The sequence below is a fragment of the Rissa tridactyla genome, chromosome 5 (genome assembly GCF_028500815.1).
Source record: "Rissa tridactyla isolate bRisTri1 chromosome 5, bRisTri1.patW.cur.20221130, whole genome shotgun sequence".
Lineage (NCBI taxonomy): Eukaryota > Metazoa > Chordata > Aves > Charadriiformes > Laridae > Rissa > Rissa tridactyla.
In genome coordinates, this window is record NC_071470.1 from 52944191 (window position 1) to 52968783 (window position 24593).

General features: G+C 45.1%; 1 protein-coding gene across 2 annotated transcripts in view; it reads right to left on the reverse strand.

Annotated features, from left to right (window-relative positions):
* Positions 1-24593, reverse strand: part of UNC5C (unc-5 netrin receptor C) — a 264208-nt gene that overhangs the window by 46303 nt on the left and 193312 nt on the right. For both annotated transcript variants that reach the window (XM_054203570.1, XM_054203569.1), the window contains exons 4-7: positions 16763-16866; positions 4474-4654; positions 2184-2351; positions 760-924 (exon numbers count right to left, since the gene is read on the reverse strand). In XM_054203570.1, the coding sequence (XP_054059545.1) occupies positions 760-924; positions 2184-2351; positions 4474-4654; positions 16763-16866 (618 nt within the window). The remainder of the gene's footprint in view (positions 1-759; positions 925-2183; positions 2352-4473; positions 4655-16762; positions 16867-24593) is intronic.

Genomic DNA, 24593 nt, shown 5'->3' on the forward strand with positions numbered 1-24593 from the left:
TAAAAGCCTGCTTTTCTTTACTTCTCACTCTTATTAGTCACAAAGGCAGGACCATGGCGTGAATAGGTACGGGCAGAATAGACTTCAGTGCTAGAGCTGATCTTCATGAGGCTGCAGCATACTGATAACTATATATGAAGCTTGCATAGGCACTGCATAGATACAGGGTACCTCTTTCTACTACAGGGCACCCCAAATTCAGAAAGGGGCATAGGTGACCCTGCTCTGGCAGGGGTGGGTTGCTCTGGGTTGGACTAAATGATCCCCAGAGGTCCCTTCCAGCCCCTTCCGTTCTGTGATAACTACTATATGTAGAAACACATACACCCACCATTCTTGATAGTACGAAGCCACAAGCCAATCTCCTTTGCCAAGTTTACTCTTTTGAAAATGTTGGCTTTGCCCTAAACTGTCTAGTTTTCATTTGCATTGCTGTAAGAGTCACTGGCAAGATTACCCCGAGAAATGCTGAGCCAGTATTAGAGAGAAGGGCTGTCTGGTGGGGATGGCAGAGGGGAGAGGGCTCTATTATGAGACTTTAATTCTTCACTGCTCGACTTCATCAATGTCAGACAGCATTACACTAATCTTCGGGGAAGAAGAGAGGGGCGTCCCGTCTGGCAAGAACTGGATTAACCCGTTTCTCCATCCTACAAACGATTCTGTGACTTTAGGTCATTGATGCTGATCTGCAGCTATTGCAGGTTTTTCTATGGCCACATAAATCCCAGACCCCAGAGGCATCACAGTGGCACTTACCCTGCATGCAGAGCCCGTCGGTGCAGTTCTTGGACTGCAGCACCAGCCCCTCGCAGTCCTTCCCCCCGTTCTTTGGCGCCGGGGCTGTGCACTCTCTCCGGCGCCAGTGGGTACACTCCGTGCCGCAGGTGGACCACTTGCTCCAGGATGTCCACTTGCCATCCACTGAGACAAGGAAAGGACATGACTTGTTAGGGGGTACATAAAAGTGAGACCGAGCGAGAGCGATGCACACCTTGGCACAAGCCAGCTTGCAGCTACTGGCTGTTCCCAGCAAGGCAGAAGGATCATCAGTCTGCTCTTCTTAAAGTCCTATTTCTGGCCTGTAAATGCACATTCACTCTCCCTCTCCTTTCTCTCTGCCCCAGCCCCATTTCTGCTCTTTTCTTCCCTTTTTATAAACTTGTCAGCAGTTTATCTGTGCTCAAACTGTACAAGAAAATGAAGAAGTCAGGAATCTGTCTCTTTTTTTTGGCATTTTTTTAAGACAGCGGTTAAACTTGGACAGAAATTCTTCTTTAGTAGGAACACATTTAATGTTAAATATTTTCTATGAAAAGAAATATCTAGAGGCACTAATCTATTTCACCTGAGCACACCAGGAATGTGTTTAGCTCCTTTCAAACTCCCTCAAAGGATTTTCAAAAGCACTAAATTGAACAGCCGAAGAACAAACTATGAAATTGTTCCAGTAACACAGCCTAAGCCTGGAGTCTGTCACTTGGAATAGTGACCAGCGATAAAATTTCAGCTATTCAGGTTCCACCCACAACTAAGACCCAGAGTCGGAGAGCCAAGCTTCATAGGCTGAAGACAATCCTACTGCCATCAATTCGAGTGGGACTGCAGAGGTAGGAAAACTCTGGACAATAGGACCGATGGCAGAACTTTTGTCACAGAAAAGCCAACTACCTTGCGTCTCTTGAAACAATTTCGTATTTTTCAGAAGTTTACATTTAAATACCTTTCAATGGTGTGCACACAATTCTCTTTTCAGTATAAACGTCTTTGTATTTGAAGTCAGGTAAACACGTGCCTCAAATTTAACATCCACACCCCAGATGCTCCACTTGCTGTGACAGCTGGATGTATTTACATCACAGTTGCTTTCTATATTCAAATTTCAGTCCTTTCCCAGTGCTTTCAACCTTTATCTCCTACAATTTAAAGCTCTGAATGTCCCCCAGATCCCCTGAATTACCAGGGCTGAGACACCAATGAAAGCTGCATGCAAAAGTGGGTCTGAATCCTCTGCTGCTTGATACAATGTGCTCACTATTTTATCTACTTACGTAACATAATTTCATATTCATTCACTTAAATGTTGGATTTATTAATAAAGAGAAGGAGACTTTTGTAACTAATAGTCTTCTCCTGAAATGAACTAACTATTTCTCTAGGGCTATGTACTGTTCATACTGAACCTGGGCACAGAGTGGTGCAAGCTATTTTCTGAACGCTCTGGCCCTCGCAGAAGGCACCACCGTTGAGCGGGGCAGGATTGGTGCAGGTCCTCGTACGCTTCTGAAAGCCTCTCCCGCATCGGCTGTTACACACTGACCACTCAGTCCAAGTCGACCAGCCTCCGTTCACTGAAAAGCAAGAGAGAAAGGGTATGATCATGTAAGCAAATCATCCTGATATCCCCAGAGGTACCTCTGGCTCTGTGTCTTGCTGCCTCCAACAGCAGTCATAAGTAATGGCTGGGAAGAGCATGAGAAGCAACACTGAACAGACACAAACCCAGGTCTCCAGCGTACCGAATGTACAGCATGCCAGAAGTCATTGTAACAGTTGAAGAAATGCTGACGCTGAATGAAAAACACCGTTTGATGACTATTACGGCTGGCAGGTGACCTGCCTTCTCCTGAACACCGACCTGACCCAGCACTAAGCACGTGGTGGTGTGTGTATGGCCAAAAATCCCTGCGGGGTCAGAGAGTACCAGCAGCTCTGCCAGCCAGAAGCCTGCGCTCTGAAAACCGGACCATTTTCCAAAGGGAGGCAACCTGCACTCCAGTGCATCCTCGGATGTGCCCATCATCTATGCATGCTGAGAGACTCCCGTGCTTTGGCTAGGAATTGATAATTTTCTTTCCCTTTCTTTCCAGAAGGTGATTTCAGCACGCCAGGGCAACTTCACTCACCCCTCTGTGGACACAGCGGGTGCGTTAAGAATGTCCCAGCACTTCCATAACAGATATTTGAGCTGCTCAGAGTGAAGTCTCACTAAACGCATTTTTATTTTTGGACTTTAAGAAGAAATGTATCTTTGGGAAGATATTCAAGCTGACTCTTTCTTTCCACACACCTCCGTTTCTGGGATAGATGGATGGATGAAGAAGGAGCTGTGCTGCTCTATGAAATAATGTCGTCGCCAGGGTATGGATAACATACTAACTGCGCAGATTCACCAATCCCCAAAAGTTTGTGATATGACACAACCCTTAAGCAGCTTTGAAAACAAAACGCATAGAAATGGCTGGTCCCCTACATACATGTCTCCTGACTGCACTGTTGAAAAAAATGCTGTGTATGTATGAGGAAGAGTCGCAGTATGCCTACCTCTTTATGTTTCTGCATTCATCACAGTTACAAAACAGTGCTCTTGCATGGTCCATCCCTCTATATCACAAGCACTGCTAATCAACTCAATTCAGTCGGTTTTCTATAAAAACTGAACTAAAAGGCCTTCATTGTAACTTCAGGGAAGCAACTGCTTACAATTAAATCTAACTGCTACCCTGAATATGAAATGAATATTAGGGTAATCATAGGGATTTCTTCCTACTTGTCTATCCTATAATTAAGCTGATTGTAAGGAACACCAGGACAGTCAGCTGGCATGTTGTCAGAGCAGGTTTATGTCCTGGTGGATACCCTGCCTGGGACGCATCGGAGCAGTAACTTTGCAGGGGTAAAGGCTAGGACTGGTGTGGCAGAGCTGCAGCGCAACACAGCTTGGAAGAGACCCCAGGAGGGCATCTCATCCATCCCCTCCCCAGCCAAAGCACGGCCAACCTCAATATTAGATCAGGGCTGCGGATGCAGACACAGAGTGATGTTATCCCATGCTTTGTATTCCTCTGATGTTTATTTTTAAGCTAGGTTGTGTGCCTATGAACTGCAGCCTCAGAGTGCTTTGCTACTTTGCCCCTGGCACCAGAGTATGTTTTGGTAGTAGACACCAAAAATAAGCTTATTTAAAGAGACAGAAGAAGCTGGATGATTCTGCTGAGCTGACACTCTTACCAGTACCTGGAAGCACAAACTTCCTTTTGGTTTTACTCTTCTTTCTGAAAAATGTCATTAAGAAAGTGAAATGCGTTGGTAGAAACGATGCCTTGGATGTTCCTGCTGGAGGAATTGCCCTCGTGGCTCCGTGCTGCCTCCAGCCAGCACACGCTATGGCAAGGGGAGCGGCCGCCTTCTCTTCAGTGAGGCAACCTGCTGTTTGTGTAGGTGCCTGTTCCTCTTTTAACGCCATTGTCTGTCACCAATTAGCCAAGCCATCAGACCTGTACTTCTGAGTATTTTCAGTAATAAACACTGCCTGCAGTCCCTGCACATGGCTGCAAGTCCCCGCATATGGCTGCAAGCCTGGACACTGACCATTGTAAATGCTGCATACAGGCATTTTGCATCCCCCTCCTGCCCCATCCCTCGCTTTGAGTGCACATCCATCCACATGCAGCAGAACAAGGCATCACTTACCATAGACAATCACAGTTGCTGTGGTGCTTTTCCTTTTGGCCACAATGTTTTTGGCGACACAAGTATAATTGGCCGTGTCAGACAGCCGGGCTTGCTTGATGATCAGGTTGTGATCGATGGTGATGTAAAAATTTCTGTCTTCCATGGGATCAATCACCTCTTCGTTCTTCAGCCACTCCACCTTGGGGTTGCAAAGGGCCAGAGGAGAGGCAGTGAGTCAGCACCAGGTCACACCACAATGGGCACACTATCTGTGATTACATTGCTCATCCCAGAAAGGGCTCGGAGTGAAGGCACATCACAAAGGACTCAGGTGATGCACGCTGCCAGCTGAAATAGAACACCACCGCAGAAACACTGGAGAACACCCTCCATGCCTACCCTCTCCTTCAGGTCCCGTTCCCTCCCACCTGCCCTGCCTTGAAAATATCAACGCATTTTCAAAGGCTGCCAGCTATTGTACAGAGAAAAGTAGCTGATCTATGCTTTCAGGGTCTGAGGCAAGGGATAAGGAAGGGGTGATACCTTAGCACCGTATCTACAAACAGAAAATTCCCTTACAACATCAGAAACCCTACAACAGCAGAGATCTCACTCATTCTTTTGTACGTCCTGTCTAATTAGGCAGTTTATAAGGCAGTAACCTTGCATGTACCTGCCCTAGGTCTAACACAATGAGGCCCTATACCGGAGTAGGTCGCACCAACAAATTACAAACACGTCAATCTTTTTAAGTACAGATGCACTTCCATGTACGTGCATGTTATTGTTTTGCTGCAATCGCGATTAAACAAAATAGAGACAGTTACCAAGGAAATGGGGAATCACAAAGCACATCAATGTTTATTTTTCCCTTTGCTTTATGTAAGCTATATTTTATTTTAATAAAGCGTAATTTCCTTGGTTACACAGAAAAATATTTTCATATGTGATTTTTAATCTAGACAATGTTCTCTTTATTGCCTTCCTAAAGAAACACCCTACTATAACCCATCTGACTGCTGTGAGCCACCCTAATATAATTTGGCTGCAAACCCACTAGCTTGTTTTCATTTGAACCGAGCATGCTCATGAACTGGGGCCCTGGATGGATCAAAGCCGGGCCTTCAAGTCACTGGATCACTTCAGCTTGTGCCCAGGATTTAATTAAAGGAAGGAAAACATAAATACAATCAACCCGCCGGACCTGCGAGGTGCTAACTGCCAAGACCTCACTTTTCCAAAGACATCTGAGGAACTGCCTGAGCGTCGACGTACCCCAAAACCAACAGAGAACCTGCTCCCCGCCTGAGACAGCCATACAGACTGTCCCAAGCCATGGGGAGAAAACTGATGGCTCTCCTGGTGTTAAACACAGAAGGCTCAATTCATTCCCAGACGGAGCTGGTCCAAGGCTGCAAGGCCAGCACTGGTGGATGTGGGCTTGGATTCAAGCTGCCCGCTGCACGCTCCCCGTCCTTAGCAGCTCCAGCTCCCCTGCCCCAGTTCGGGTGGATGTGCATCAGGTGTGAGCGGCTTCCAAAGACGTATGCCTCACCGAATATAAAGCCACTCTCCTGAGGAAGGCTTGATTTAAATCCTCCTCTCCCACAGCAGATCACTGCAGTATGTGGTAGCCTCACAACTATTGATACTTTATAGCTTAAAACTGATGGTGCAAAAAGGGCTGTGGAAATGGATACGTGTGTCTGCAAGGAACTGGGGAGGAAGAAAAAAAGACTTAATAAAACTTTGGAGGCTGTGTTTCTGTCACTACAACATTAATGTTTTACCACGGAAGACACACACTCTTAGTCGATAGCCTCGTTTTCCTTGCCAGGTCGACTAAAATTGTTCTTCCTCCTTTCTTCAGTCCTAATAGGTGCTGGGTATAATCAAGACAGACAGATTCCTGTTCAGTCAATGGCAATATTCAGCTCCTTCCACACCTACAGGTCAAGTCTGCACGCATCCCAGACTGTAAAACAAGCCAGGAACCTACCTCTCCTCCAGTGGTATGCTGCCACTTAACCCGTCTCTCACACAAAAATATGTCTTTCCTGGGTTTTAACACCATTATGTATTTCTGGGATGATGAAAAGACCTGTGTTGGGACTCTAAGAGATAGTACACACGCTGCCACAGCTGTGTGGCTCCTTCAAATCACCTGTACTTTTCCTGTGCTCTGCACACCGAGGACATTGGGATGTCAGTGAGGACAGAATTATGGTCATCCCACAGTCTAAGGCTCATCCAAAATGTTTCTGGTATGCCCATCCAAGCCCATACGTGATCAACCCTCGGCACTATGCAGGGCTCCACGCGGTTCCCTTTTTCCAGTACTGTGCAACACTCCCTCTCTCCACAAAAACGCACACATACATCCTCAGTCTGGGTCTCAGTTGATTAGACAAAATTAAAGCTGTGAGCATTAAATTCCCTTTCATCCCTGCAAAAACACTGAAGATGATATGAAAACAGGAGTTGCCAATATCAGAAAAAAAGAGATACTCTGTATAATTCAGTATACTGCCTCTGGCTCTTCATCAAATCTCCTAGGAAAAAGATCCTTTTCACCTAGTGGCTCAGAGAATTTTCTAACAACAAAACATCAAGTGTGCAGAATAACAGGATGTCTTTTTTTCTGAAAAAATCTGTTTTGCCAGTACATTGGTACTGTGCGTACGTGTCTAAACCCCAACTCTCTTACAAGATACTTCTTTAACATATCTGATTTGGTCATCTTCTGGCATCCAGGTTTTTGTAATGTCATGAGTCTGTTCATGTAGCAAGTGATAACATCACCAATTCTGAAGGGAACCGATGGAGGATTTGACAAGAGACAGCAGTCTCCTTACATATACATCTTAGCCATCTGTAGAGCAACACAAAAAAGAGCACACCTCTCTTGTGGATGCGTTTCCTCCCTCGGTCCTTGTACAAAGGATAACTAATTAAACACAGTACTACATGTAAAAAGGACTTTTGTTGATACTTATTTTCAGTTACTAATGGCCTCTTTTTTTTCTGGTGCGGATGACCGCAGTGCTCAGCACCTCCAAACCTCAGATTTGGTTTTTTTTGAGGTAACCAGAATAGGTGGGAGCAGGGGTGTTCTGTCACGTAAGCAGGAAAAGAACAGGTGTCAAATGCAAAAGAGAAGAGAAGAAAGCGGAACAAGACAGTGTGATTTATGAATGACAAGTATGCAAACTGTTATTACAGAAGTTAAAAGCAACGATTTCTTTTGATGCCATGTCATTCCCCAAGGCGCAGCCCCCTTGCTGAAGCAGGCTGTTAATCCAGTCAATGCAGAAACTTATCCTGAATTTAATTCCGTTGCCTGAATAATGGTGACTGGTGCCTTGGGGAAACCGCCGTGCTCACAACAAGGCTGGCAGATGAGGCACCGGACATTTATATGCCAGAAACCTGCAGCCTTCTGGGCAAGCAGACAGAGGGGCAGCAGGATACCCCTGGGCATTTCAAAGTGGACAAGATGCCTGTCCTCAGGGTCGTACCAAACCAAGCCCTCATGGCTCCATTTTTCAGTTCTCTGGAGAAGATGTTTCTAGAGTAGATGTTTGCTTTTGCCTAAAATATTGAGGATGTATATTTACTGGCTATAGTCACAACGATTCTTGAACAGGCACCTAGATCTATTTATTCAACTAAACCAGGCCCATCCCTCCAACTGTTATTGATAAATGTACGGATGGTTGTGCATATACATAGAAAAAGCCTGAGCATCAGTTTTTCCTTATCATAACAGAAATCATTTAATTGGCAACAATACTTCCATGAAGGATGGTGTAAGTGTTCCCTTGGGGAGATGACAGCTATGGAATATTACAACAACATGCAAATGTGTTTTTTTACATACCAGCCCCCAGAACAAAGCAGGCATGAAATTCCCATTTCTTTTTTTTAGTTTTCTACTCAAGAAGGTATTTTTGTTATATATTGTATGTTGCATATGTTATATATTGTATTTATGTTTGCAAAATGACAAACAAGAGAAAGGTGTGAGCGCACCGAATGAAATCCTGACTCACAGCGACTGCGGATGCTGAGAATGTGGAGCACACCCGAAGTCAGTCAGTTTTTGGCCAGAGCTCCTTAGTCTTCTGGATGTAATTTTCAGAGCAGTGAGGCACAGGGCTCCTGCCAGCTGTGCTGGATCTACACGTCCAGTGCTGCTAACGCGCTGGCAAGCCTGCCACGAGACTCAGCTGCCCCCGCGACCGGCTGAGGAAGCGCACGTTCCGAGGCGGCTGGAATTCAGAGCAATGTATCTCTCAGCATCTTTTCTGTCATCCCGCTCCCCAGTGAGAGACAGATGTGTTGTCTCTAATTATTCACTGATTGGTATCGGGAGATACATTAACATAATTGGCACATTTGTTCTAATTAACAGAGGGAACCTGCCACACGCCACCCAACATGAAAAGCGAGACCATCAGCAAGAAGAGAAAACCGGCAATCACTGCCCCAGCTACACCTCCGAGCCGCAGCCAGAGCCGAGCTGCCTCAGGACGTTTCCAGCAGCAGCCTGAAATAAGGCAGCACACGCAGAGACCGAGACTTGCAAAGCCGGGCCAGGCTTCTGTGCAGACTAAACGAACACAGGGAACATAAATCACACAAGCCATTACATATGCAGGAAAACCTATTACGGAAGATAATTGCTGACACAAATTTAGCCATACCAAGTAACTAGCATTACTCGACACTTAAGTCTCTTGGCACACTTGCGTCTGCGTGACTGTTTTAGAAACTGGTAGAGCAGAAGCACATCTGCTCCAAAAGAAACCCAGGAATGGAAAAGGGATACAAGGGATCATCTAGATCCTTCCCTCCTGATCGTATCAGTTATTCCTTACACCTCTCGCAATCTCAAGAGGAAAGTCAGCAAGGTGCGAGTTCTGGATCCTGGTCTCTCATTGCCTCCTCTGCACCAACCTGTCCTGGAGTCATCTTCAGAGCAGAGAGCATGAAAATAGCAAGTTTTCCACTCCCCTAGACACAGGCAAAGCCCTCTGGTGCCCGAGTGCAATTCTCCAGAAAAAAAGAAGATGCGAGTGAGAGATTCGCCTCAATAAAAGGTGATTTAGGATTCTGGGAGGCAAGATGACCGCATCCCTGCCTTCCCCGAGCCTGGCCGACATGGCAGGATCACTTTCCATCTGGTCTCCCAACCATGCTGCTGTTGCCGCTGGAGTTCTCTGCAGCCATATGGACCAGTCACGATGGCACCGCTTGCCTTCCCGCAGTCCCTGCTGAACTCACATCACCCCCAACAGCCACAGGGAAATCACAGCTCCCCTGCTTCACCTGAATTGTAACAACAGACAGGCATCCCATCCCACATTTATACTAAGTTCACACATACACGTGCCAGCAAGAATGAAATGTCTGTGAAGCTAACTACTGATTTGGACACAGTACAAGCCACCCAGGTGAGACTGAGAAAACTTTAGCAGCTTTCATACAGGCTATTGAGCCAGCAGCTATTTCAGGTACCTTGAGACTTGAGTGCCTCTTTCAAGAATGTTATTTGATTTTTGGATTTGGTTTCAACTATACACTTTCAACCCAGCAACTGCCCACTGGAGAGGATGTCCTCTGCCCACTACTTGCTGGAAATAGATTTTGAACCTGCTTAAGAGTAAAAAAAAAAAAAAACAGGGAGAGAGAGAAAAAAGTGTGGTCTCCAAAGAGGATGAAACTACAGCTATGAGAGACTGCAAAACACATATTGAGAATGAGACAGCAAATGCAAACCATCGTGACATTTTGTTCAGTTGTTGCTACTGTGCTTCTGCTGCCAATAAGGGGAATTTGTGTTCCTGCTGTGGAAGCACTTCCTTAATTGCACATATATCCAGCTTTCTGCTTAGTACTAAAATCTACACAGAGTGTACATACAGCTGCTGGATGTCTCTGGCCCCATTACAGCTTTGCTTTATGCACAACGGGGAAGTGCAACCTCACAGAAGAAACTTCAAAGGCCGAGGTGGACTGCATGGCTCAGGTAGTAGCAGACGGAGAACTTTGTTTCATAGAGTGTCAAATTCAAATACAGATCACGGCATCATTAACCAAAAACCACAGTGGCTGCCGTGTGGCCACCAGGAGTTGCTGGGCTCCCTTTCCTGCTTGAAAAAAGGGTGCAGAACGGAGGTCCCACGTGTTGGTTGACCTTTTCAGCACCACATGGGCATGTGGACTCCCCGATCCCCAAAGCAACTGGGAGGGGTCTGTTTGAAAATAGCTCTAAATGGGTTACCAATGTGACATCTGAGGTTCTCTGGACTGATGGATAGATAGATAGTTGGCCTCTTTCTTCACAGCACAGAGCTATACGCTTTTCAAGATCATTTAGTTCAATAAAGGAACAGGATGTTGGGTGGTGGATGCAGTCCCTGAGGATGGTCCCTTTCCTGTTCTCCCTGAAACTGGCATCGTGCCTGTTGTCGTATGGACAACTCCTACTACCAGTTCTAAAATATGCGGGATTTTGTCCAGGTTACACTTTTCAGTGAAAGAAAAGCATCAGTTCTACAGGCACATGGAAATTCCTGAGCAAAATCCAGCAAAACCTGAACAGATGACTTCTGAGTGACAGCTGGCATGTGTTCCGCAGACCGTATTTTGGAAACACCTCATTTAAAACACGGGAGCATCATAATTCTTCACGCCTAAGGTGAGCACGGTATCTGAAGAAGTTACTGCCAAAGGAAGTGACCAAGGCAAATGCTATCTCCGGGTGACTGAGGATGCTGGTAAGAACCGGGAGCTCTGCAAGCCCCTGCCAGAGGTAACTCTTGCACTTCAGGTGCTAAGAGGCCTGTTGGCTAAAGGGAACAAGAATCAGTTAGTGTTAAAGTAGGACCTGATGGATTAATCTTGTAGGCTTACAGAATAGTACCTCCAGGATGAGAAGCTATCTTCTCTAAGGGGAAAGCTGGGAGGTACGCTCTTCTACCTCATCAAAAAATGCAGCACAAAGCTGTTTCCCACACAGCATATCTTTCAAAAATATGTGTAAGGTAAAACGCTGCTCTTTCTGAGTACATCATGAAGAGGAGAGAGAGTTTGTGCTAGCTAAACCAGCATCTCAGAGCCATTTTTTCTGCAAAAAGCAAGCTGTAGAGAGGATAAGCTAGCAGGGTTCATGTCACTGCTCTTGTAGAAAACCTCTCATTGTAGTATTTTATGGAGGAACTAGAAACCTGACCATTCTCCAGTCCCACAGATCATCCTTGCCTGTGCCAATCATACAGCAACTTGATTCACTTAGGAGCACACTCTGCCCTCACTTACATCGGCATCAACAGAAGTTCTCTACAAAGGAAAACTATAGGGGTAGATGTGGGATTTCTGTGGGTATTCACTCCGCCCGCGACACCAGATCCCATAGAAAAATCAGGTTTAAAAAAAACTCAGTCTTGCAAGAAGAGATGCACACAGGTTTCTTCACGGTGGAAACAAACTGGTAGGAAGTGTAAAAAAAGGCCACCTAATATACCATTTGTCAGCATATTTCCCAGGGAAGTACGAGATCCAAATGCACGCCCTGTCCTCAAGCAGGGGGTTGTAACCCACTTCTCTCACTTCTCAAAAGAGTGCCCTGACCATCCACCACTAGCCTCAGGTGTAAAAAGTGTGTAAAAAAGAAGAGAAATATACGGGACTGGACACTTACGATTGCAGGGAGATTTATCCTTTTGGAGGAGGACAGGCCTGCATTGCCAGACCTTACCCAATGGCTCTCCAGGGCAAAATGAATGGGTGGTCCTCATTCTTTTTAGGCTGTGCTTCTTCTGCACACAAACCTGCCTCCCCCTCCCTGCTCTTCCTCCCATTGACAGCCAAAGGCAGTTCTGCTGTATGTTGCGAGGCACTGCAAAGGACAGTATCATTTCCCAGCTAATTAGTATTTGTGGCCACAAACTCCTTTAGTCCCCTCTTTTAGAGCCCACTTTCCTGCTGGGAATATAAACCACTGCCTCAGTGACACACACCTGCATGGAAATGCATACACATGAACTCCCAATTAAGGGATAATTGCTGCAAAACATAAGTGGCTCTCATGAAACAAAGCAAACAGTGGTCGTATTAATAATCAATTAGATGGAGCAGCCACCTGATGCTGCCTATTTGGAGAAGTCCCCAGCTTCCATCAGCTTTTGCCCGCACAAGAGCAGCTGGATAAAGTCTGTGTCACCAGTCATCTTGACTCTGCAAAACACCCTTTTCTGCCTCTTGACTCAGGGATGCTTTTCCCCTTGCTCTAGTTCCTATTTAAAACCATGAATGTGGATAAATATCCTGTCCAGTTTAAAATGCAACTGGGTCAGCAAACTGTATGTTGTACCCTGTTTTGTAATTAAACTATTTGGTGAAACACCTCAATTATAATTAAAGAAGCAACTATCCCCCTGTTAAAGGTGCCAGAAATTACACATTTCAATGCAAAAGTTCATCTGGAAGCTTACGGCATATTAACCAATCTTACATCTCACTGATGTTTTGATCTACAACCTATCACAATGAGCTAATTTGATGTGATTCGGTGTCTCTAATTATATTTGATCATGTGCAATATGATGCTGGCATCTTTCAAAGAACAAATTAAATGAGCTAAGGGGTTAATTGCTAATAACTCTGCCATTACTGTTGGAGCGTTGGAGAATGGGACCTTTCCTGCCTTCTCAGGTTAGGCTTGAAAAAATGCACACACAGAAGAGAGTGGAATTGAAAGAGATGTTTCTGACAACACCAGGGAACTGTCTGATCTCCACAGAGCACCGCCAGCTCCTGCCAACTCTGGCAGGTCAGACTGCTTATCCCACTGCCTTATCCTATTCCTCCCAGTTGAGGAAAAGCAGAAGGCAGGGAAGCATGGACATCGGGCAGGGTGTTGTTTGATTTTATGTCCATTCCTTTTTTTTTTCTTTTTTCATATTTGAGTTTGCCCCTTCACCCCTCAGCTATGTGTGGAAACCTCAGTGTGACAGCACCTGCGCTGCTCCTTCTGCTGCTTGCCTGGGCCACCTATAGGAATCATAGAATGGTTCATGTTGGAAGGGACCTTAAAGATCACCTAGTTCCAACCCCCCTGCCATGGGCAGGGACACCTCCCACTAGACCAGGCTGCTCAAAGCCCCATCCAGCTCTAGCCCTCTGATCATCTTAGTGGCGCTCCGCTGGACCCATTCCAACAGGTCCATGTCCTTCTTGTACTGAGGACTCCAGGGCTCCACACAGTACTCCAGGTGTTTCAGAACCTGTAGGTAGGTTCAGCTTGATATTAACTATAAAACTGGAAATGGGGAGGCATGCCACGGTGCAGCTGGCATTGACGCTGGTTAGGGCTGGTGGGCAAAAGCATATGGCTGCAGAGAAGCTGATCTGCTTTTCCCAGAGACCAAGCAAACCCTTGGTCCTTACTTGGTCCCAAGTGAACAAGCAAGACGTACTTGGATTTGACCTCAGGCCATGAGACTGCTGTATTTTAACATACTTTCTTTTATTTGGATCTTGGGCTTTTTTTTCAGTGGCTGTGATCTGAGCCTACTCTAGTGCTCATCATGTCCTAGTGGATCTGAGGGACTGGTAAGTGCTGCTTTAGAAGCTTTGCCTGCCCACCTCTGTCTCTTTCCTTCTTGCCCTCCGGAGCAGCTGTATGCTGCTATGTGGCTCAGCTTTTCAATAATAGTAAGATCTGCTCTAGCATTGATCCATAAGAGCTTGACAGAGTTAATTGCAATTAAATAGGCTGGGAATTATAAGACTAAATTCCCCAGCTACTGAAAAGACGGCAGAATGTATCCCTGAGCGTGGCTGTTCACACCACTTTGAAATACCAGGGGGGGAAAAAATGAAGGGGGAGAATAAAATCAAAGAGAAAAAGCAAGGAGAAGACTCTGGGACTCTGGATTCCAGCATTACATTACACTGAATGTGTATTTTGTATAGTTTCACAGCATAAGCTTTTCTTCCTCTGTTTTGGTGTTAAAGCCAGTGACTACTTTAGAAGGCAATAGGTGGAAAAGAAAACCAAAACCAAAACCAAACACAGTGCCCAGAGTGGGAAGAGTCTGGGGTACACGCTCACCAAAGCATTTGGAAATGCTGCTCACAGCTGCAGCATATGCATTACCCTACTCAGAATCAAAGCAGCTTTTCAAAAAGATGGAAAAAAGCCTCAGCCTGCTGCCTGCCTTCTCCCAAGTTCTCTCTTACTTAGTTACCTGCACCATCACATCAGAAACTTCTCCGAACAAATAAACGAAGTCTTAAACAAAGAACCTATTCATCTCTAAATTAAAATAATCATGTAATCCTTCAACCCACCAAGTTACCTTTCATCTTTCCATTTTTTTAAATTTATCTTACCAGCTTCAGCAAGTGGCTGTAATAAAGTGTCACATTAAGGTATTCATATTCATTAGTGTTCAGGTCTTTGTTCTTTTAATAGTGTTGGAAAGAATCTGCAAAGAGGCTGTATTAGGCGGCTGTCCAATCTGGGTGTTTGATCTCCTTCTGACTTCAAAAGTCAGGAGAGGAAAAAAAAACAACATTGAGAACGGTTCTTTTGAATGTCAGATGGGGAGTATACGATTTCTGAGCCTGCCAAGTGTTAATTGGTGTCTGCCCTGACCACGGTACAAATAAGATTCAGAGCCAGTTAATGTACAGTCATGAATCTCGGCTATTGACAGAGTGAGCCAGGATACTAGAAGGCAGGAAAAAGCGCAATTATTATGACAGCGGCTCACAGAGGATCTTTTCAGAGATCACTTCGACGCATGATGTTAAATCATGCTGTTTGGGTCTCAGCCGCCCAACTGGGCATTACAGACCTTTCCGAGGGAATAACCAGACTGGCTGCTGAAATTTCAGAGGTGCTTGTAACATTGCATTCAAACAAACTACCCAACACCACCAATCTCCGTTTCTAGCAAAGGTAATGAAGTTCCCCAGTACTACCCTGCACTTCCAGAACAACATATCCCATGGCAAACACTCTTGTCATGGCACAACGGCAAGTTGATTTGATGCAAAGAAGCATCAGAAAGGAAAACAAAAAGTGGCTGCTAAATTCCTGAGGGAAACCAACTGATTAATATTACAGTTGTCAACAAGCTGGCTTGGCAGACCTAAATGCTCTTTACAGTTTTGGGGATCTTAACAGGGAAAGAAAACAGCCTACGGAAAAGGAAAATGGGAAAAATCTTCTGTGCTAATTATTCCTTCTGATGTTTGTGGACACGTTTCTGCAATTCTGATTAAATCTAAACTTGGGTTAGATTGGGAGGTAACACTTTAAGCTTCATCTCCTGAGAAATCAGTCATCAGCTCTGAGTGACAACCACTTTGCTACTTAGCCATGACAGCCTAACTTACCCTAATGCAAATTGGCAACTGTTTCTTCTGTGCGTGGCAGAGGAAAACCGAGGAGAATTCAGATAGGGGAATTACCGTCATTAACAATCAATTTTTCTCTTAACAGCCGCAGCGGATTTAGGATTTCAGAGGCCCCCCCTGTGACTCAGAGACCCCCCTCCCGTGAGCAATGAGTCTGAAGCTGGAGCCACCACTGCACTTAGGCAAGCTCCTGCTCACAGGGGCACTCGCTGCTGTGGGGGGTACAGAGTTTGCTGAAGGGTCGGCTTGCTCCTGCCAGGGGCAGGGCAGGCTACCCACTCCGGGTTTACTTAAATGCCAGCAGGAAAACTAGATTAAGCCCCTGAAGATAGATTATTAGGCAGACACATACCCTACTTGCTCCCACGTCATGCAGCTTCCCCTGGGAGCCTGTACTGGACCACGGTACATCCTCCTATGCCAAGCTGGCCGGCTGGCGCACACATAAAGCATGTGCACAAGCATGAGGGAATTATAATCTATCAAACTAAAAATTAAAACAACTTTATACTATGCTTGAAAGGTGCCTCTCAGAATAAGTGAAATGCTTTTTTTCTTTAAAAGGTAAAGGAAAGACAGTAGGCTGATATTAATATGCTCCGCCAGCTATGTATTCTTTGGATGCCAGATATTACTGTGATTTTTTGAAAGGGAAGAAAAAACTGAAACCAAACCGCCCGCAGCTCTGCCCAGCAAGGCACCACAATCCAAAGCCATTAATCAGTTCCCAATCAATCTTGTCTACCAGCAGCAGTCAGTCAGCTCTCCGTTACCACCCATTCATCACGCCGTGCCCTAACTCACTGCGTCATTAGCCACCAACGAGGCCTTAGTCAGGATGTCCAAGCGCCAGGACACTGCTGTTGGTGCTCACCTCGGCTACTGGGATGCCTTCGGGCGGACGGCACTGGAGCAGGACCTCTTGCTCCAGGGACACTTCTTTCCCCAAGGGCTCCTGCTCGAAAGTTTTCCGGAGATCTGGGGAGGGAGAAGGAGAAGAAAAAGAATTAGTAGTATTAAGAGCTGGTTGTATAAATTACATTTGATTGCCATACTGCATAAATATGAGGGATCTTTCTAAACAGAGAAAATAGCATTTTTTCTCCCTGTAAATTGAAGCACTTAAAAACTGGGATGTGTTTTCACTTCATTCCAACATTAAGCTGTCAAAGGTTTCATAGTGGATTTATTATTTATATTGTGGTACAGCATGTGAACCCAGCGAGGATCGAAGGCCTCACTGTGGAAGGTCATGTTCAGACACAGAACAAAAAGTGAAACAAGTCCCTTCTTCAGACAATTTATGTTTGGTAAATGATGCCAGTGAAGTACTAAAGAAAGTTATGGAAAATTAAATAAACCTGTAAAACTAAAGCACATAAGCCTTAAACTCAGGGATGCAAGTGTTCGTGCTGCGATTTGATGTACTGTTAGTTTCTAAGCATTAACTTTACAGCTTTACCTAATGTGTCTTCACTTTATTATTATCCCTGTAGCGCTAAGTAGATAATAACAGTAATAATAATGATAACAATAATAGTAGTAGTCGTAGTAGTAGCAGTAGTAGTAATCTGGAGCTGAACTGTGCTTGGATCCTGGCACAGCCCCACAGAAATGTGACAGGCAGAAAGGGCATTGAATGCACCTCCAAATGTTGGACCCCTTCATCATCCTAGGCAGCTGTGCACTCCGGCTTTTTTGTATGCTTCGGTAATATCTTTGCGTTGGTAGTAAAAATGGACTTGAGAAGTTCCCTCCTCACCACTGGCTTGCCATGGTCCGGCCCCCTCTCCGCTGTGCCAGGGAGGACGGGGTTTCGGAGAACCGAGCATTCAGCCCCAGTAGCAACTGGGGATATTTCTCCCTGCTGCCAGCTTCTGCTGCAAATGGATGCAGGGCCACGTCTGAGGCCATATCGGCGAGCTGGCCTGACTTTAAAAAAAAAAACAACCTTGCAAAGAAGTTACTTTTATTTTACTTTTTGTTCTGAAGTCAGACAAGTTCCCTATGCCAGCTCAAGGCGAGGTTGCACAAATACTTGTGTCGTATTGGAAACAAGTCATATGGGAACAATTTAAAAGCCAAGTATTTCATATTTTGAAGCCATAACCTGCAGCTGTGCTGGAAAACGGATCACTGAATTGAACCAGTTTACAAATAAACCATCCAAAGGGTTATTTTTCATCTAGATTACCTCCAAGATCTGATTTACAGCTGACCCCAGCAGGAACGGCATCAGCACTACCACAAGGCAAAATCTGGGGCAGGCAAATGCACGGATGGAAAAGGGACGGGGCGTCTGCCTTCAAAATCAGCTGCTCTGAAACTCGCCTTTGGATAGCACAAGCCCACTACCTCAGCCAACACTGGGAAAACGTCAGTTGTTCAACTACCTGGAATTAAATGTCAATCTAATTGTCCTGTGGAAAAGCTCTGTCATAGCTGGAGATGCTGATTTTAACTTATTACATGGCAAACTTTTAATGTCCTCAAACCCATGCACTTCCCTAGTGAAACTAAGGCATCTCTGTTCCTTCCCTGCACCGCAGGCACTAGAGGAGTGACTCCAAACCCCAGTCCCTCCCCACCTCTGGCATTCCTGCTCCCTCCGGCACACAGGGCAGGGATGCTGAGAGCCCCTCTGATGGGTCAACATTTATCGCCACAGTTCAGGGCACAGAAAGATAAGCTTTGGCAGCTCCTACTGTGGCAATATAAGACATTATTGCCTCCAACTGTCTGCTTGTTTGGGGGTTACCCTCTGCTGAAAGGAAGCACGTGCCAATGTCAGAGGTACCTCACTACAAAACCCTCCATTTTAACCTCAGTTGTTGATGAAGGGGGCTTTAACCTACAACACTGGGTAACTTATGGCAAAGCAAACATCTGGAAGTAATAATTTCTAAGGATGTCACACTGGAGTTATTCCAGGCTAGTGAGGCTCATTCATGTGAGAGCGACCACAACAAGACAACTGACCAGATTAGGTCAGTCTCCGAGGCCTGTCCATAGCTCCAGCATCACAAGCCCACCAGCTTCATCCCACTCTCTCCGAGAGGCAAATCAGGGGACATTTGGGTTGTACAGCTTAATTTGAGTAAACCCAAAACCCTCCAGGTGCCCTGTGGGTGGGAGTCATTCCGAGGCCACGACGCTGAGTTTTGGCTTGCTGTACTTCTGCATGTTAAACATAGAGACCAGCAGCTCTTTCAGGAGCTGGTGGGTTTCTTGGGATGTGACATTCTTCCTTTGGCCCAGGCTCCTCACGCATTCTGTGGGCTTGATAGGTATCCTGGGCACAAATAACGCCAGGCTGATGCAGTTTGCTTTAAATTAGCAAATATTGCAAGCAGTACCCATATGATCATATTATTGCTCATCCCACAGGTATTTCCAAAGGAAAAGAATTACCTCCACATCAGGTATATCCTAGTGCATCTATCAGGTACACATACGTGCATGGTGCAGACAATTATAACAGATGTATCATGCTTTAATATCACGGCTGAGGATAAATGAGAATGGTAATAGAAGCATATAAGCACAGTAATAAGCAGTACATTAATAATAGCTTTCAGGTGTTCAGATATGGAGGAATGAAGACAGTAAAGGCAGATTAGATAGATAATAATCTGAGATTTTGCCTTGACACATTGATTTACTGTCCTGCCTACCTTCCTGAAACATTAATAGAGCTCTGAAGTTCTCCAGAGCCTCACACGCACAATAATCACCTCTCTCACAAAGCACTTGCCTTTGAAAAAACCCCCAAATTCTAATGCGTACAAAAGTAAACAGCATTAGTCTAGAAATGTGTAATAACAGTAAAAAAAACCCACTTTAACCTCTTTATTATCAACAGCTGGAATTGCTAGGTACGAACAGCCCCTTTTCCCTGGGAACCACTGCAGTGGGGCTGGGGCAGGTGAGACGAATCCTGTGGGACCTGGGCTGCCCCGGCTGCCCCCTGCCCGCGGAGCCTTCCTGTGTGCAGACGCTTTAACGGCGCCGTTGGATTCCAGCAGGTCAATAATCCACAAACTAAAAATACACTAAGTTGGGGCCTTGACATAATAGACAGTAATGTTCTCAAAGGAGCCATTAGATACTATTGAGCAAATGATACTAATTTGGGGGGGGGGGGGGGGGGGAAGTACATGATTGTGTATTTACAAGATTGTGAGCTCTCATACCCTATTCTGTTGGCTCCTTCCCACATGTTCCCAGCTTTATCCCACCAGAACTACCCCCCCACCTCCCGCCACAGCCATGCCACCTACAAATAGCTACAGATGTCAGCTGTGCAGGGCAGGTTTTAGCCAACCAAGCATAAGGTTCACTGGTTGTAACCGACAAAAAAGTTAACAAGGTGGTTTTTTAAGTGATGAAGAAGCAGAGGGCAGGACAAACAACTTCGTCACCTGCTCTAACTGTCATGAAACACCCTCCTGGGACAGCACTGGGCTTTGAAATGACTGCTTTTTTTCCTACGGCCCTTGCAGTATGATTTCTGTCGATAACAACAACGTCCTTCTAATTCTTCAGTCTTCAGCTCCCTTTGCCATTTAACAATTATAGTCATCATGGCAACTTCACGCTGCCGACCGGGAGTGGGTAAGCTTGCTAATGTACTGAGGGACTTTGGATCTTTTCCAAGCAGAGTATTTCCAATAATGTTTTTCACTTTTTCAAAGCGTCACATAAGTTACAATTGCCTGCAAGCAAGGACAGAAGGGATACATTTTCCCAGAGAATGGTAAAAGATGAATAAAATACATCCCATTTAAAAAAAAAAAACAGAGAAAAGTTTTAACAATCTTCAGAAAATACGCCTGAAAAAGCAAAACAATGAAAGATTTGATCCATTCTGGGTCAGGACCTCTTTGTCTGTGAAGAGGCAGTGTGAATTATTAAAGCCTCGGGTTGGCAGCAGCCCTGTTAATGCGACGCTGAGAGAGAGCCTTCTCCACCCTCACCTTCAATAGGGAGAGGCACAAGAGAAAGGCGGTTGCCCTTTCTTTCCGTTATTATTTCGGTAATATAGGATAATCCCTGATTGTCTGTGTTAGCAATACTCTTCCTCCCCTTATAGAGGTAATATTGCTGCCACGGCACATCTCTTCTGGAGCGGAGCGAGCCCTGGTGGAGAGTGATGCTGGAGGGTCCACCTTGTTTTTCTCACCAGCTCTCTCACGTATTTCACCCAGCTGCAGGTGGGGATGTCACCGCCAGGCTCAGGGGACAGCCTGCACCCCCAGCGGGCATTTTCCCCCTCCCCTAACTTCCCTTCAAGGCTGTCTTCATAAAAAGAAACCAAGGAGAAGAATTAAAATTCTGGTCTGCCATCTTGAGCCAGACTGTATTTTCTTTACTAACGCATAGTCTTAGTAAATTCAGAGGGGGCTCTTGTGGCATGTATCGCGGCACATTTACAGCATACTTAAGATGAGACTTTCCTCCAAGACTCCTGAAATACTCCTGCACAGCCCTCTCTGGCAAGGACAGATGGCTGCACTCAGAGCTGCATTGAAATGAGAGAATTTCCACAAGCATAAAACTGAAATAGTATAATGGGAAATCAGAATCTCAGTGTACACCATATTGTTAGCTTTATTTCTGAATCGCTATGCTTTTTGGGGAGAGGGGCATTAGATCTTAATTTTGATGCACTGCTAAATGACTTCCTTTTACGTTTAATGCATTTTCAGCTTACAAACCACTCAGAAGTTGCATTTTCGCCTGCTAAAGGTAATAGTTTCTACAGGAATTCATGGCATTTCCTCACTTCCTTTTCTACCTGTCAGCTTCTAAGAAAGAGCATAGAATGACCCTATTCTTTTTTTAATCAAATGTATTTTATCTCTTTGCTGTTCTGGGTTTTACTGTGATGGGTGGGTGGTTAAAACTTTAAGGATATCTTTTATCATTTCTGAGAAATGTGATAAGAGGTAGACCAGACGCCTTCAAGACAGTGCTAATGCAAGGGTGACTAATGAATGAGCATGAAAAACGGACACTTGTCAGCCAGGAATTAGATGTAAACCAGAAACGAACAGAACAATGCAGCATTACTGTCAGGGAAAGATGGATTTCTGCCCTTGGTAGACCTTAAAGGCTCCTTAAAGTGCTCCTTCTAGTAACTCCAACATCAACTTTCCTTCTATAACAAACAATTCAAAAAATGAGACAGCATTAGGAGCACAAAAAGAAAAAAACACATTATTTTATATCCAACTTTCACACAGAATCACAGAATGGTAGGGGTTGGAAGGGACCATATTAACTATGGCCAGTGAGAGACGTACATTTGGCGTGTGCCTTCAGAGAAATGAGGTTTAAAGAATGTAAGAAGATCTTCACAGTTAAGTACATATTTCCATATAGAAGACAGCTTGCTTTATATGGGTAAGTACATACAGGTATCCATATAAAACCAAACAGGTCATAAGCAAAAAACACAACTGAAACACCAGAAAAAAAAGGGAATATGGCTTGGTATTATTTTAACAATTATTAGAGGATCAATAGGTACCAAGCTCTCCACTTCAAGCCTATGTCCTACCATTGAGAGTGTTCTCAAGAGGTAAGATTCAATGCTGTTTAATTTTACCTAGCCTAATAAGAAATGCCAAACAGAAAAATAATTGTGGAAAAAGAGTGGTAAAATGCCACTGATGTTCTACAAAATGAAACAGGATCCACATGCTTGTGAAAACACATCTCACTGCATTTATTCCCAAACTTGGATGACTGATGCTGAGTTACAGAAACATGACCAATATTGTAAAACTGATCCTCTTCCATCATTTTCCACAATGCAGGTGGAGTTAAGAGATGCCTTCTTCCGCAAAAAAAGACATTAGAGACTGAATTACAATTCTAAATGTAAGAAACCACATGCTATCGGGCATACTTTGGCCTCTCCTTTCTGTTCACAGCTGAGTCTACGACCTTTGTGTGGGGATCGATCACACTGGTGGGTAAGTAATGGAAAGGTTAGGTACAAATAATCCCTTCTTTTTATTATTTTATTTTGTCCTTGTGTGGTTCCAGCTCTCTGTTGTTAATTATATTAAACCAGATTTCCATTGAGACAGTCACAGGAGTGTCATCAGTCTGTAACCCAGGGGATCCCTCTGAAACCTCTATCAATTGCTGTTGTAAGCGTGGCACTTTGCCCTGTGGAGTCCCCGGCTGTATCAGCCACATGCTGGGTGCTGATCAAAGCCCCCTGCCCTCCTTCAGTGTGCTGCTGCTCACGGGATAAGATCGCAGCAGGACAAGGATGTCCTCTCAGCCGGCCCAAACATCAACAGCTGGAGCTGAGGACAGAGGAAATAACTCGACACCTCAAAACCCTTTCTTTATGCTCCGTACAGCAACTGTGCCACTCTTTCCTTCTCTGGAGGGGCTGTTTCACATCTTGCCAGCCCTAAAGACAAATGCCATGGCACTATGAGGCTGCCCCAGCCACCTTCTCAGCCTGGAGAGGAACATCAAGAACGGTGGAGCTTCCCCCTTTCCAGAAATACCTGGCATCCCGCAGCTTGTGCTGAGTTTGTCCATACCCCTCCAGCGGCCCTGGGAGTGAGGCCTTGGGATGCCACCCCGCACAGCCGAGAAACCACATCAGCTTTCACAGCCAAGCGGCTGGTGGGGACTGAGGCAGACTTCCTGGGAGTGCACAACATGTTTTGGGGTCACAGGCTGCTACACCGCTGACCTGAGGTACTGAACAAGGTGATGAACGCCCTTTGCTCGGCAGGCTGCAATCTGCAAGATGCTTTGCCTGAGCCCAGGACCTTCTCTCCTCTTTTGTTCCTTATGTACCTACAGCCTGAGCAAACCGGAGGTGCCCACCTGCTAGCCCCTCATTCTGCCGACGGCATCCTCAGCCAGCTGGGGATAACGCTGCTCCCTGATGACTCCTCAGAGCCTCACCGCCTGCATGTCTGCAGAAAAAAACATCTTCTTCCCCTTCTCTCTTCAGCTCTAGCCTAGTTCAGCCAGATGCTGGTAAGCCAAAACACCCTTTTGCAACACAGCTTCCACATGGGCTGTGCTTATAATGAAGAACCACCCACTCAACACATTCGGTATTGATACAACCGTAAAAAATACAAGCAAGCTAACTTTATCAAGAATTCACTGAGCAGATGGGTTCCCGGGTGTACATCAATTGCACTGTTCTCCTCCTCTTATACTTTCACTTGATAGTTCGGTATTTCTTGGTTTTCTTTGTAAGCTTAACCTGCACACTAACTTAAAAACTTAATTCTATTCACTATTTTATTTGGTGATTGAAGATGGAATCCAAAGTTCTTGTTTTTCAAATAAATTTAAATGTAAAGTTCAAATAACCTAATCTCAACAGGTGCCTTTCTAGATGACAGATATACTAAAGGTACTAAAGATAGACATTAGAAACATCAGGCATACATTGCAATTCATATGTAGAATTGAATTTACAACACACTGAGACACTAAAACAGAAAATAATTTGTATAAATGTGGTATTTTGTTGTTATTGCTCTTCTGATACACTAATCTGACCCACACAGCTGTCTGGTCACTACCATAACATACACAAAATTTTGTTAACTTCCTGACTGCATCTGTGTTTCACCACGAGGCACTAAGCAGACTCTACTGAAAGATGATCATTTCTGAGGCAAGACAGCGTAGGTAGGGTATTCCCAAGGCTC